General features: G+C 46.8%; 1 protein-coding gene across 8 annotated transcripts; it reads left to right on the forward strand.

The window, feature by feature from the left end:
• Nucleotides 1-9,251: 9,251 nt before the first annotated feature.
• On the forward strand, nt 9,252-14,157 carry ITPRIPL1 (ITPRIP like 1). Of its 8 annotated transcripts, none has more exons than XM_086700483.1 (3): nt 9,252-9,268; nt 9,943-10,055; nt 10,616-14,157. In XM_086700483.1, exon 3 carries the CDS (start codon nt 10,909-10,911, stop codon nt 12,550-12,552), a length of 1,644 nt encoding a protein of 547 aa, XP_086556609.1. In that variant the 5' UTR covers nt 9,252-9,268; nt 9,943-10,055; nt 10,616-10,908; the 3' UTR covers nt 12,553-14,157. The 8 variants fall into 8 exon arrangements, 7 of the variants coding, with proteins under 7 accessions (XP_086556609.1, XP_086556607.1, XP_086556608.1 ...); XR_015249022.1 differs by lacking the exon at nt 9,252-9,268 and adding an exon at nt 9,510-9,786 and having other exon boundaries at nt 13,535-14,157; XM_086700481.1 differs by lacking the exon at nt 9,252-9,268 and adding an exon at nt 9,525-9,786.
• Nucleotides 14,158-15,420: the final 1,263 nt, after the last annotated feature.

Here is a 15,420-nt window from a genome sequence, read left to right on the forward strand (position 1 = left end):
GACATCAGTGTCCCCGACCCACCCTGGGGGAACTGGCCCCCGCAGTTCTTGAGGCTGAATGAGTCTGAGGCACGAAAGGCATGCTCTTGCCTGGCTGGTACACTGGGGCCATTGTTTTCAATAGATGAAAACTATGCCAGCTGGAAGAGGTCCATTCAGGCCCAGTGTTTACACATCAGGAGCCCAGGACCAGAGTGACAGGAAGTGACTTGCCCACGTTACAGAACAAGCAGGTGGCAGAGCCAGGGCTTGCCCATGGATCTCTCAGCCCTCCACTCTGGGTCAAGATAATTTTGTATGACTGTTCCAAATGGACACATAGGTTGCTTCTGCCCTTTGGCTATTGAGAACAATGCTATAATGAACATGGATATACAAATATCCCTTCAAGACCTTGCTTTCACTTCTTTGGGGTACCGACCCGGAAGTGGAATTGCTGGATCATCTGGTTGTTCTATTTTTAATTTTTTTGAGGAACTTCCACTGTTTTCCACGGTGGTTGCACCCTTTTACATTCTTGCCAACAGTGTAGAGGGGTTCCAGTTTCTCTACATCCTCACCAACACTTGTAATTCTCTCTCTCTCTCTCTCTCTCTCTCTCTCTCTTGCTACTTATGGTAGCCATCCTAAGGGTGTGAGGTGGTTCCCTTTTTATAAAGACACCAGTCATACTGGATTAGGACCTACCCTGATGACCTCATCTTAACATGATCGTCGATCTGCAAAGATCCTATTTCCAAATAGAGTTGCATTCTGAGATACTGAGGGTTAGGTCTTCAACACAGAGTTTTAGGGGGACACAATTCAGCCTCTCATACCACCCCCATCCAGGGTCTGCCTTTTAATCCATCTATCTGTGTAGACCTATACAGATAGTACATGTCTGTACTGAGTTAAATGGTGTCCCCACCGCCCAGAAGATTCACGTCCACCCGGAACCTAGAAATGAGACCTTATTTGAAAATAGGGTCTTTGCAGGTGTGATTAAGGTAAAGACAAAAATGAGACCATACTGCATTAGGTTGGTGCCTATATCCAAAGACAGCCTCCTTGTAGGAGACAGAGAAGGGCACACAGAAGGAGATATGAAGATGGAGTTGCAGATCAGAATGATCCCACTACAAAGTAAGAAACCCCGAGGCAAGGAAGGCTTCTTCTCTAGACCCTTCAGAGGAAGCATGGCCCTGCCAGTGCCTTCAGTTTGAACTTCTGGCCTCCAGAACTGTGAGTGGATAATTTTTTTTTTTTTCCCGATGTTCATTTATGTTTGAAAAAGAGTGAGAGCAAGAGGGATGGGCAGGGAGAGAGGGAGGCAGAATCCCAAGCACGCTCGGCTGGCTGTCAGGGCTGAGCCCAGTGTGGGGCTCAGACTCAGGAACGGTGAGATCATGACCTGAGCCGAAGTTGTAACCGATTGAGCCACCCCGGTGCCCCAGAGTGGATCATTTTTTTTTATTGTATTATTGTATTAAGCCACCAAAAATGTGTGGCAGCCCCAGGAAACTAAAATACCTTCTTTCCATTTATGGCATCTACCCGCTTATCACCCATCTGCAAGTGACGTGGAGCGAAGTGCTGGCCCAGATCCTCGTTCGTAGGCTCTCCAGGGTCTGGCAACCATGCGCCCGCGTCATTGTGACCCCCAACGTCGCTCGCTCTAACCGATGTGTCGCGGGGGATTGGATGGGGCAGGGGGTGGGGCTGAGAGCCTGGAGAGGGCGGAAAGGCGGCGGGAGCATGGCTGCGCCTAGGCGGCTGCGGGGACAGTTACAGTGGCTGCGGCGCTGTCCCGGTTTGGTGGAGGGCGCTCGTGGCGCCCAGTGAATTGACCGCGCGGAGGAAGCCCCTTGCCGGGTCTCCGGTACCGCGAGGACGCCGCCCGAGCACAAATCGGATCCTGGGTTAAACAAGTCAGCGTGGGAACGCCTGCTTCTTTAGAAACTGCAAGTTGAGCTCTATTCAACTAAGACACGCTAGATCTTTGAGCACAGATCCCATTCATTCATTAACTGGGCACTGTCTGAACGGTATTTTTACAATGTGAAAATACCACCTGTTCGTTGTTATATAGTTCAAAAAAGGCATAGAGAGAGGTAAAAGTCACTTGTAATCAATTTCTCCATCCTCAGAGGATCACTGTAAGTTATTTTGGAATCCACCCTTTGAAACTTTTTCTTAGGCATGTAATACACACGCAAGGGATTAAACCATAGCATGCTTTTGTAACCTGCTTTTTTGTTCACTTACCAGACAATGGTCTATTTCCCACTTTATAAAAAAAATTTTTTTTAATGTTTATTTTTAAGAGAGAGACAGAGAATGAGTAGGGGAAGGGCAGAGAGAGAGGGAGACACAGAATCTGAAGCAGGCTCTAGGCTCTGAGCTGTCAGCACAGAGCACGTTGCTGGGCTCAGACCCATGAACGTGAGATCATGACCTGGGCCAAAGTCAGATGCTCAACTGACTGAGCCACCCAGGCGCCCCTTGTCTATTTCCCACTTTAATGTGGACTTACACATTCTATTTTTTATACATACAGCATATTCCTAAATTTTTATAGGTTTATTGTGTAATGACCAAAACATGAGTCTAAGACTTATATAGTGATTTAATTTTGGTAAAAATATTGAAAACACATGGGTGCATCACAACAATCTTTTCCAAAAACTTTATATCACTTAAAAAGTGTTTTCCCAGATCCATGGCTCAAGTTATGCCAATGATTAACATTTTTTCATGTGTCATCTGCCATTTATACTAGCAGTGGGAGTTCTCTCTGTGTGGCCTCTTCACACCTTTTCTAACATCACCTGAGACAGGTCTGAATGGGCTTCTCAGTTTCTTTTTTTTTTTAATATTTATTTATTTCTGAGACAGAGACAGAGCATGAGCAGGGGAGGGACAGAGAGAGAGGGAGACACAGAATCAGAAGCAGGTTCCAGGCTCTGAGCTGTCAGCACAGAGCCCGACGCGGGGCTCGAACTCACAAACCGTGAGATCATGACCTGAGCCAAAGTCAGATGCTTAATCGACTGAGCCACCCAGGCGCCCCTGGGCTTCTCATTTTCTAACCTCAGCAAGATGTTATAGGCTCACCTGACTTTTTGGATGTCTTGACATGTTGTGTCATTCCCCCTCCAAGGAATTCTGTTTCTTTTTAGAGAACAGCACAGTGGATCTAAATGTGGGATTCAAATGTGTTTGTATGTAACTAAGGCAGCTTCATCTCTGAGTTTGAGCTCACAGACTGGTGCTCATTGGGTTTGGGTACCTTTGACTGTGACATTGTGTATATTCTCTCTTTGCTCCTGCAGACCCCCCTCTTTCTCATTCCTGCTCTGTGCCCCAGGGCATGCACTGACCCAGAAGGATTGAATCAAAAGGCTCCCTTGTTCCCTTGTTCAATTGGTTTTGGCCAACGGGAGGCATCAGCAGGAAATGAGTTTTGAGAGAACTCAGCTCTCTTCCTGTGGTGCCCCACAGGGTTGACTTCGTCCTCTCAACTGAAGACCACATTTTCTTATCAGACATCCTCTCCACATAGTTACCCTCTTAAGTTTTGGTAACAAATCACTCCCCCTCCGCGTCACCCTTACCCAGAGAGAGGCTCCCTGTTTGACTGGCTCCAGGAACCATAATCATCCTTTGCAGTTTTCCCCAAACCCTGAAACTCTTGTTCCCTGATTAAACCCCCCTCAATTACCCAGCATAAGTATGCAATCAAATCCTGCTGGGGATCCTAACTGATACCAAAGGACGAAGGGTGATTAAAAAAAAATTTTTTTTTAACATTTATTCATTTTTGAGAGCCAGAGAGAGCGCACAAGCGGGGATGGGGCAGAGACAGAGGGAGACAAAGAATCCGAAGCAGGCTCCAGGCTCTGAGCTGTCAGCACAGAACCCGATGCAGGGCTGGAACTCACTGACCTTGAGATCGTGACCTGAGCCAAAGTCAGATGCTTAACCGACTGAGCCACCCAGGCTCAGGGTGATTTTACTTTAATGTTTTTTTTTTTTAACTTTTCTGTATTTTCCAAATTTTTCACAATTTTTTTTGTGTTTATGAGTTTTTAAAATGATACTAAGAAACATCATACAAATCTTTTTGATGAGGGTCAACTTGAGCCACTAGTGTTTCAAGGGGCAAATTTTTGGAAATACTGGCACAAATTGTGCCTAGAAGGTACTCCCCAAATCTGTAACACTTACCTCTGAGTAGTGTGGGATGAGAGTAGCTTCTTTTCCTATTCCTCCTATAGAATATGCATGTTTACAATGAACATGTGTCATTTTTACAAAAAGACAAAACTTTAAAAATGAGTTTTTGGGGAAATGTGCACGTTTTGCTACTTAAAAGCAAAGGACAGGGGTACCTGGGTGGCTCAGTCGGTAGAGCATACGACTCTTGGTTTCAGCTCAGGTTATGATCTCAAGGTAGTGGGTTTGAGCCCCATATTAGGCTCTGTGCTGACAGCATGGAGCCTGCTTGGGATTCTCTCTCTCCCTCTCTGCCCCTTCCCTGCTTGCACTCTGCTTGCGCGCTCTCTCTCAAAATGAATCAATAAACATTAAAAAAAAGAGTAAAGGACACTTGACTTTTTCTGTAAAGGGCCATCTAGATAGTAAATGTTTTAGTGTTTACCAGCCAAGAGGCAGAATCATGGATGTTATGCAGGCGTTTACATAACAAGAGAGAAAATACATTTCCACAAAATTCTATTGACAAAATTCAAAGTACAATAATAATTGTTAAGTGCATTTTTTTTTTTTTTGTAATATGGGGCTACTAATGAAAAGAATGGAATTCCTTTATTTTTTGGAAATAACATGTCACTTAATTAGGGCTCAAAGTGTATGTTTCCTATCATCCACATTGATTGCAAATGTTCATCTGTTAATGCTGACATGTAATGAGATATTACATATTGCCTCTTTGAAAATGTTTTTCAATAGTTACTAACAAAAATTGATATATTAATCCACAACATATTAAATATTAATTTGAACATATTCATATTAAACATATTCATATTATGAATTAATATGAATGTATTCATATTAAATTGAAAGCATTCTTATATTAGATTCTTACTTGCCTTTTTATTTATTTATTTATTTTTTTCAACGTTTATTTTTTTTGGGACAGAGAGAGACAGAGCATGAACGGGGGATGGGCAGAGAGAGAGGGAGACACAGAATCGGAAACAGGCTCCAGGCTCCGAGCCATCAGCCCAGAGCCTGACGCGGGGCTCGAACTCACGGACCGCGAGATCGTGACGCGGCTGAAGTCGGACGCTTAACCGACTGCGCCACCCAGGCGCCCCATTACTTGCCTTTTTAGTATGTCATTACACTACAGATTAATCAATTCTTTTTCTTAAATGTTATTTATTTTGAGAGAGAGAGAGAGAGAGAGCATGAGTGGGGTAGGGAAGAGAGAAAGAGGGAAGGTGGGAGAGTGAGAATCCCAAGCAGTCTCCACACTGTTAGTGCAAAGCTGGATCCGGGGCCCAGTCTCATGAACTGTGAGATCATGACCTGAGCCAAGATCAAGAATCAGACACTTAACCAACTGAGCCACCCAGGCACCCCCCCAGTTAATCACTTCTTTAAAAAAATTTTTTTTAATGTTTACTTATTTTTGAGAGAGAGAGACAGTGTGTGATGTGAGTGGGTGAAGAGCAGAGAGAGAGGGAGACATAGAATCTGAAGCAGGCTCCAGGCTCTGAGCTGTCAGCACAGAGCCGGAGGCGGGGTTGAACTCACGAATGGCGAGATCATGACCTGAGCTGAAGTTGGAAGCTTAACCGACTAAGCCACCCAGGTGCCCCCCAGATTAATGACTTCTAATTGAAGATTGTGTGGAAGATCCTCAATTGCAAAGTTAAATGGATTTTGAAATATAGAAGTATTCTTTCCACTTGCACTGATGTCTGACTAACTCTGCTGGAACTGTAGTTTGAGCTCAGAAAATATATCTGCTACAAATTTAGGTAGGAATGGACATCTTGCTTCTTGTTTAATCTTTTGACAGCGCTGGAAGTGTAAAAAGCAGCTTGGTATTACTTGTGACTGTTTGTTAAAATGATTTGGTCCGAGAATAAATTTCATATGTAAATGCCATTTTGACTTGTAAATTTATGTTGACTTCATTAAGAAACAGTCTCAAATCTACAACAAAAAGCTGATTTCCAAAGTCGTTCAGTGTTTGATAAGACTAGCTGAGGGCAGTTCTTGTTTAGAAAAAAATGTGTTTTACATTTTTTTAAGTTTATTTTGAGAGAGAGAGAAAAAAAAAAAAAAAAACATGAGCAGGGGAGGGGCAGAGAGAGAGGGAGAAAGAGAATCCTAAGCAGGCTCTGCACTGTCAGCAGGGAGCCTGATGCAGGGCTTGAACCCACCAACTGTGAGATCATGACCTGAGCCAAAGTTGGATGCTTAAGCCGACTGAGCCACCCAGGTGCCCCTTGTTTAGAAAAATTTTAATCTCATCCCCAAGCTCGAAAAGATTGTAAACTGATAATGATGGTAGGGCAAGTCAAGATACTCAGTATCTATTTCTGATGGAACTTCCCAGAACTGACGATTTTTAAGTCCATGAGAATGAACAAAGTTTACCATTGACACTAGTGGTTCACAAATACATGACAGAGTCAAATATTTTCCACAAAGTACCTGCCAATGAATAATATGACGAATAACCATAGGCTTCAAACACCTGACATTTTCGCAAGCTTTGTAAATTTGCCTATCTAAGCCTTTTTCTGTTCCGTGTTTTTTTATTACCATCGGTTGTAACATATATTAACAGATTCCACGTCAGGTTGTACTGAATTAGTGTTTTCTCAGCTTTGAAATATTCTTGGGGCACCTGGGTGGCTCAGTTGGTTAAGCGTCCAACTTCAGCTCAGGTCATGATCTCACAGTTCATGAGTTTGAGCCAGGCATCGGGCTCTGTGCTGACAGCTCAGAGCCTGGAGCCTGCTTCAGATCCTGTGTCTCCCTCTTTCTCCATTCCTCCCCCAGTCGCACTCTGTCTCTCCTCTCTCTCTCTCAAAAATAAATAGCGATTAAAAAAAATTTTTTTTAAGAAATATTCCTGGTTGTCCCATGCAGACAATTCATAAAGTCTAATTCTTCAGTAATTGCAAACTCTGCATTGGCTTCCTGAATAAACAGCAGCAACTCAGGCGCCTGGGTGCCTCAGCTGTTGAGCATCTGACTTCCGTTCAAGTCATGATCTCATGGTTTGTGAGTTCAAGCCCCGCATCTGGTGAACACGAGTCTGCCTTCAGGTAAAACATGAGCCCCGTTTCAGCTAAGCTCCACTTCTCTCTCTGCCCATCTTGGGACTGCCCCTGCTGGGATTCTCTCTCTCTCTCTCTCAAAAACAAACAAACAACAACAACAACAAAAAACAGCAATAACTGAGCAGTATTAGTAACATTTGCCGATTCATCAAGCCAAAGAAAAATCACTCAGAATCATGTGACCTGTTTTTAAATTGATTTCTTTTTTTTTTAAGTAGGCTTCATGCCCAGCACCATAAATCACTCGGAATCATGTGACCTGTCTTTTAAATTGATTTCTTTTTTTTTTTTTTTTTAAAGTAGGCTTCATGCCCAGCACAGAGCCCAACACGGGGCTCAAACTCATGACCCTGGGATCAAGACCTGAGCTGAGATCACGAGTTGGACGCTTAACTGACTGAACCACCCAGGAGCCCCTAAATTGATTATTGATGTTTCTACCCACATTCTCAATTCTTTGAGCAACTCTTCTCACCAAAACACTAATAGTCTTTATTTTTTACTTTTGTTTATTTAAGTTATCCCTGCACCCAATGTGGGGCTCGAACTCATGACCCTGAGATCAAGAGTCACATACTTCTCCAACTGAGCCAGCCAGGTGCCCCCAAAAACACTAATAGTCTCAAACACATTTTAGGTTTTGCAGGCCAAGAGGCAGAATCGTACATAGGTTATGAAGGTACTTATGTTCTAGGTCTTATTTTCCAATGATAAAAATAAAACTATTTGGGGGGGAAACTACCATGTTTCCTTCCTTGACAAGGGTCAATCCCACCACAGTGGAATTCAATTGTTAAAATGAGTGGCCACTGCCAGTTTCCTCATGTCATTTGTGTACAATCACCAATTAGCATCAATGCCAAGGTGTCCAAGTGACTCGATTTTCTTTTAATCCCACTAAGCTAGCAATCACTTCACATTATGCTGAAGAAGAAAAATCACCAAAAACAGGCCAAGAAATGTTCACTGCTAGAGGGCTTCTTGCTGCTTTAAGTGTGATATTTACATGGATGAATATTTCTCCAGCTTGGAGTTTATCTGCTATAGCAACCAACTTCATGAGCACGAACGAGCAAATGTCTTCTGACATGACAATCACTTTTGAAACAAACCCTTATTTGATCATGACACATTTTTATTAAACATGTGGCTTTAAACACCATTGTTTCGCACACCCTGAAATGTATTTTTTTCATCCCAACGTTGTCATAAAAAAATAATAGAAAATTTCATTGTCACTGCCTGATAGCACTAATGCTTACTGGTAGTAGCCCTCAAGTTCATAAAAATTAACTTTGGAACTTCAGCCATGGTCAGCCAGAAGACAGTCTTTCCTCCTCCACAGGGAAATAAGTGTTTTTGGAAGCACTGTCCAAGTTGTTTGGGGCCACTTCTACATTGCCACTGGATAAGGAGGCCTGAAACTTGACTGACTTCCGGAAGAAGGACTTTGGTTAATAAGCATGGAAAGATATCACTTCCTTTTCTCCTTGGTTAGCTGACGCAGGACAGGAAGGCTGGGGGTTCTTCAGCCTCTCTGGGAAATCCCTTCTGTTGGGATATCTTAGTGTATTATAAATCTTGTCCAGTTTCCACACTTCATGAAGTTTTCCTTTATACGCCATCTCATCAACAGAGCTACCCCGGAGGTTTAGGATTCTTACTCCTACGTAGTGAGTGACAAGTAAGGCCTCAAGCCAGGTCTTTGCGTTCTGTCTGGTCCTTTAATGACAACCACCTCCATAGGAGAAAGCAGGTGGGGAAAGACACCTGAGCCTGGGCGTGGGCTGGGGGTGAGAGGCACCTTATGGACCTTGTCGACACACCTCAGCTCTTGTGCCGTTTTGCGCAGGACGAGCCCGAAGAGGGAATGAGGCGCACTGTCCCCCCCACCCGTCAATTCCTAGTCATGCCACGATCCTCTTCGCTGTACATGTACGGTGCGTTCTAAATTCCCAGTAAGTATATCCTCGGCGAACCGAGCTGCGTGAAGCCGGCAACCGGCACTGCAGTTGCCCCTGGCACCACCCCCAGGGGCGTGTGCGCCCCTTGGCTGTGAGTCCGAGACCGCAACCCCTCCGCTCTGCACACGACCCCGCCGGAGTCGGAGCGGCGGACGGAAGGCGAGCGTACGCGATCAGGGCCACCGGGGCCCCAGGGCGGCGCTCCCGCTGCGCGCTGGGCAGTGGGGTTGGGGTAGGAGGAGCTTGGGAGGGGCGGAGCCTGGACGGCGGGATCCGCGGTGCGGGGCCCGCGCCCACAGAGCGGCGCCCGGCGCTGTGGGGTCTCCCAGGCGGGCCGCGCACTGGCAATCGGGCCCTCGGACAAGATGGTGCGTTCCCCGGGAGAGGAGAGTGGGGCTACTCCCCCGGGCAGCCCCGGCGAGGCACACGGAGCTCCCACCCCGCCGGGAAAAAGGCGGGGGCGGTCAGGCCGCACTGTCTCTTTTAAGACCGTGTTCCCGCTAACACCGACGGTGAGTAACCTAGCCCCAAGTCCTGGGAGAAACCCCCAGAAGGGTGGGCGGATGGGAATAGAGATCTCTGGGCGTGGAATTTGGGGAAGTTATGAATGGGAGGGGGCACCCTGCTTTGAACCACAGCGCAGCCCCGTACCTTGTAAATTTTAACAGAGCTCCTGGAGCGGGCAGTGAGACTAAGCAAGGCCAAGTTCCAAAGGGAGGAGAGTCCCTCCACCTGGCTTCAGCGCCCACACGGCATAGTCCTTCGTAATCTCGTAATCTCGGTAAGCCCAGTAATTTGTGGGGGTGAATGCAAGAAGCTTCCGGCCTCGTGGTGGGTGGGGAGGCAGAGGATCCGATGACTGCTGACTGTCAAGTGGCTTTGGGCAGCTGGTTCTTCATGAACTTTCCTGGGCTGAGAGGTGGAGCCTTCCCTGCCTCTGCGTCTGGCCCATCGAAGAAGGGGCATACAGCATAATAAGCCTTAGGACCTCAGAGAGAGAGCACAGCAGGAATCAGTGGAGAGGAGGATGGCAGGACTGTGCCTCCCTGGTGCCCACTGGCAGTTGCCCCACTGGGCACGAGGGAGGAGAGGCTGAGTGGTCTGATGACACAGGGTGAGCAGAATGAGGATTGTGAAGTCACAGAGGTGGGATGCTACAGCTGGGGGCCTGGGGTTGGCTGCCTGGCAAGAGGAAAGGTGTTGCCCAGGAAGATCAGTACTTTCTGCCAGTGGAAGGCCCTCTGGGATCAGCAGGGCACGGTGCATTCCTGGTGCCCACGGTGGACTGATGAGTCGGGTGAGGCCACCCTACCACAGGGTCCCCCTCCGTATTCTACACAGGAATGAAAACAGTCCTGGGTCCATACTCTGGAAGCCTAAATACCACCCACACCATGTGGAAGGAAAGCAGAAAGACTGAGTGGCACATCTTGCTGACCCCATTTCTCCCACACCACCTCCTGGGCAGACCCTTGCTCTGTCCATGCCCAGCTCTGTGAGCTTTCTGTTTGTCCTGAGTACCTTCCAGGATTTGGGGTTCCAGGGCTCTGGGGAGTACGCACCGGAGAGCAGATGAATCCCGAAGATCACCACTGACTCCCACCCTCCTAACTTCTCCAGATGCAGAGGCCTCCATGGCTGTGATAAGCCTTCTGTTCCTGGCAGTGATGTATGTTGTTCACCACCCCTTGATGGTCAGCGACCGGATGGACCTGGACACACTAGCCAGAAGTCGGCAGCTGGAGAAGCGGATGAGCGAGGAGATGCGCCAGTTGGAGCTAGAGTTTGAAGAGAGAAAGCGGGCAGCTGAGCAGAAGCAGAAGGCAGAGAACTTCTGGAGAGGAGACACATCCAGTGACCAGTTAGTGTTGGGGAAGCAAGACATGGGGTGGCCATTCCAGGCTGATGGCCAGGAGGGGCCACTGGGCTGGCTGCTGGGAAACCTGTGGAATGCTGGCCTCTTCTGCCTTTTTCTCGTCTTTGAGCTCCTGCGACAGAACATGCAGCATGAGCCGGCCTTTGATTCCAGCAGCGATGAGGAGGAGGAGGAAGTCCGTGTTGTGCCCGTCACCTCCTATAACTGGCTTACTGACTTCCCCTCGAGGGAGGCCCTGGAATCCTTTTACAAACACTACGTCCAGAATGTCACCCGTGATCTGTCCTGCACCTGCGAATTCGTAGAGAGCTTTGTGGATGACCTCATTGAGGCCTGTCGGGTGCTCAGCCGCCGGGAGGCTCACCCACAGCTGGAGGACTGCCTGGGCATCGGGGCTGCCTTTGAGAAATGGGGAACCCTTCACGAGACTCAGAAATTTGATATCCTGGTGCCCATTGTCCCTCCGCAGGGCACTATGTTTGTGCTGGAGATGAGGGATCCGACCCTAGGCCGCCGCTGTGGCTCTGTGCTGGTGGAGTCGGAATGTGTGTGCAAGCGTGAGAAGATTCTGGGGGACGTGCTGTGCCTGGTGCACCACCACAGGGATCACTCGGCTCTCCTAAGCAAGTGTAGCAGCACCATCAAGGTGGCTCTCTGCACTGGCTCCCACCTGGACGTGTGCAAGACAGTACAGTGGTTCCGGAACATGATGGGCAATGCCTGGGCCCTTGTGGCCCACAAGTATGACTTTAAGCTCAGCCTCCCACCGTCTACCACCTCCTGCAAGCTCAGGCTGGACTACCGCTCAGGCCGCTTTCTCTCGATCCACTTGGTTCTGGGGGTGCAAAGGGAAGACACGTTGGTCTACTTGGTGAGTCAGGCTCCTGACCAGGAACAGCTCACCAGTGTGGACTGGCCTGAGTCCTTTGCAGCCTGTGAACACTTGTTCCTGAAGCTGGTAGGGCGTTTTGCTCCGGAGAACACCTGCCACCTCAAGTGCCTCCAGATCATTTTAAGTCTCCGGGACCTTCAGAGCTTACCCCAGGGAGCATCTCGTCCTATCCTCACCTCTTACCACTTCAAAACGGCCCTCATGCACCTGTTGCTGCGGCTGCCCCTAACAGACTGGCAGCACAGCATGCTCTCCCAGCGGCTCCAGGACATCCTCTGGTTCTTGGGCCGTGGCCTCCAGCAACGGTCCCTCCATCATTTCCTCATTGGTAACACCTTCCTGCCCCTGACCATCCCGATCCCTAAGACATTTCGGAATGCCGAGCCTGTCAATCTCTTCCAACACCTAGTGCTAAACCCCATGGCACACTCACAGGCAGTGGAAGAATTCCACAACCTTCTGACCCAAGTGAAAACGCTGCCCTGTGCCCCATTGGCTGGGGCACATTAATGTAAAGGCCATTAAAAAAGGGGAGAAGGTATTTCTGATTCCTCAGGCTGCCAAAGAGTTTATTTTTCAGGACACGTCAGTGGTATGTGTGATGTTTACCTTGCCAGTGGGGGGGCTATGATAGGTGAAGACACTTTACGGGGTACCCGAAGTGCTCATAAGGATGGGGTCCAGCCTGTAGGGTCTGATCTACAGTGTGTCTTCTGAGGTTTTCTTCTGCCTTTTAGGATGACCCAAAGAGGGCCCAGGGAAACAGGTGTTATAGGAGGATCTTGCAGCTAGAGTTGAAATCCAGAGGCGGCCTGTGAAGTTGTGTTTTGTATCAACACTGGAAGTGAAAGAGAACCAGAGAATACCTCCGTCGCAGCTTATTCCTTTTTGTGAATGACTCCCAGCAACATTCCTTGCAACCTGGTTTCCTGGTTGAACTGTTAGTTTAATTCACATCCAAGCTGACAGCGCATCATTTTATCCTAAATACCTGTGAAGGCAATTGCTCGTATGTTAGGATCTAATTTTTCAGACCTTCTCTATTTGAAGATATAACCAAGATGTTTGTTTTCCTTTTTCTTAATTTAGCCCTATTTTCATATAATATATGAAGTAGAATATAATACAGCTGTTTTTATGAATCTGAAAGAAAACTCCCACTACTAGCCAAAGAATTCATTAGCACTGATTCACAAATATTAAGTCAATGGTGATCTATTTCATAATTGTGTAAATTTAGTAAATTTAGTGTATTTACTAAAATTAATGACATAGCCAGCATCTAACAAGCCTCTCAAGCCTGGAACCAATGTTATAAAACCCTTACAGAGGACAGTCTTTTTTTTGGCGGGGTGGGGGGCGGGTGGCTCTGAGATGAACAATTAGTGTTTCTAAAGGGAGCCATTTGTTTTGTCAAATGAAAAGGTTTAACCCCCATGTGTAGCCGTGCTTTTTCTCAGTCTGTTAATGCCTTTGTATTCTCTTTTCAAAGATGACAAAGGGAGTTTTTTGAACTATGTTTGCGGTTTTGCAAAGCAGGATCATCACAATCCAGGCCCGTTGCCAGGGTCGGACAGGAAGGGACTGTGGAGCAGTCCAGCTCCAACAAAGTCGTGATTCTGAAGATACGATTGGTGGATTTTTCCCTTCTTTCAAAAACCTGGGCATCCTGATGAGGAGGCTTAAGAAAAGTGACTGTAGTTGTGGGTGTGGTTGTTTTGGAAATAACAATGCTGTTCCTTCCCTGCATGCCAGGAAGATCTGGGGAGAAGAACCTGGCCGCACGTTTAACTCGATCACAGGGGGGTTTAGATGCTGGCCTTGTGGGCTTTTGCTGTATCCACACCCCTCCCATGGCAAAATTAAATTACAAATTTATGTCCCAGAACCTGATGCGAGTCAATATTTGAGGCTCCTACCACACATTAATGGCTGTGCTCCCGTGTTATCTGCTGACACCTGCCAGGTACTGCTTTCAAGCTAAGATGCAGTGATGGTTGGTTCCATGCTCGTTGGGATTTTGATGTTTTAGAAACATCCATATTCTTTTTGTTTAGAAAACAATTTGTTGATGTTTTAGTTCTGAATCAATAAAGGAAGTTATTTTGTGTGTCAGTTGGAATCTACATAATAACACACACAGAAGACCAGTATTCTCACATGCCTGTTCCCAAGATGTTCATGTTCTCCTGATAGCTTCATCCAGTACATCCTGCTATTTCTCAATGCACCTTGAACCAGTCTGCCCTGAGGTTTCCCAGTGGCATGGCCAGTAGCCAGGAAAGAATAATTCAGAATGTGATTCATTTTCATGGTGCCCAGACCAAAATATCAGCCAATTTAAAAGACTACAAACAACATTGAGAAGCTGTAGGAGGCACAAATCTGTCAAGTTGAAAGGTAGTATGATGTTCTAGAGCTCTGTGGTTTCCAGTCTAGTAAGAGGTAAGAAAACAGGAGCGAACAGAAGACAACAAAGGGAACAGTCAGCGAAGCTTGGGTGGGGCAGAGGGTGTTAAGAACAAGTATAGAAAAAACAAGTAGTAATGGAAAGAACAGAGCTGTTGTGCTCTGGGAATACTCTTACAATGAAAGGGGAAACTTCTCTAGATAATTGAGGAAGCTGAGCTTTATTCTAAAACAATTCCTGGCCGGCACCCAGGATACAACAGGAGTTCTAGTAATGGTTATACTTCACGTTCATTGAGCATTGCCAATGGTCCAGGCACTGTTCTTAATGCTAAGTTACCTCTAAGTGAGGTAACTCATTTAGTCCTCACACTATAACACCATGAAGTGAGGGCTTTATCCCTTCCATTTTACCTATGAGGAAACTGAGGCACAGAAATGGTACACACTGGGGCGCCTGGGTGGCTCAGTCGGTTAAGCGTCCGACTCTTGGTTTCGGTTCAGGTCATGATCTCACAGTTCCTGGGTTTGAACTCTGCATTGGGCTCTGTGCTGAGAGTGGGGAGCTTGCTTGGGATTCTCTCTCTGTCCCTCCCCAACTCGCGCTGTCTCTGTCTCTCTCAAAATAAATTTAAAAAAGAAAAAGAAATGGTACACAACTTCCCCAAGGTCACATAGCTAGTAAAAGGCAGAGCCTGGAGGAAAGTGCATGTCCTAGCAACCTTCCAGCATGGTCTTGGGAATATCAAGATGTAGGAGTTAACATGCTTTGAAAAGCTAAAAGCACTACATTAAGATAAAGGGTGGTATGTTGTTTAGAAATTCTAGAAGACAGAAATTGTTGGTCCTTAGCCCAGTCTTTAGGTCAGGAGTTTCGTATCACATACAAAAATTAAAGGCATTTGCTCAGAGGCCAAAATGAATGTAAAGCCATTTGCACTACATGCCTGTTGAGCCCCAGTGACTTGT

Source organism: Puma concolor, chromosome A3 (assembly GCF_028749965.1).
Source record: "Puma concolor isolate L17-30 chromosome A3, mPumCon1.1.hap2, whole genome shotgun sequence".
Classification (NCBI taxonomy): Eukaryota; Metazoa; Chordata; class Mammalia; order Carnivora; family Felidae; genus Puma; species Puma concolor.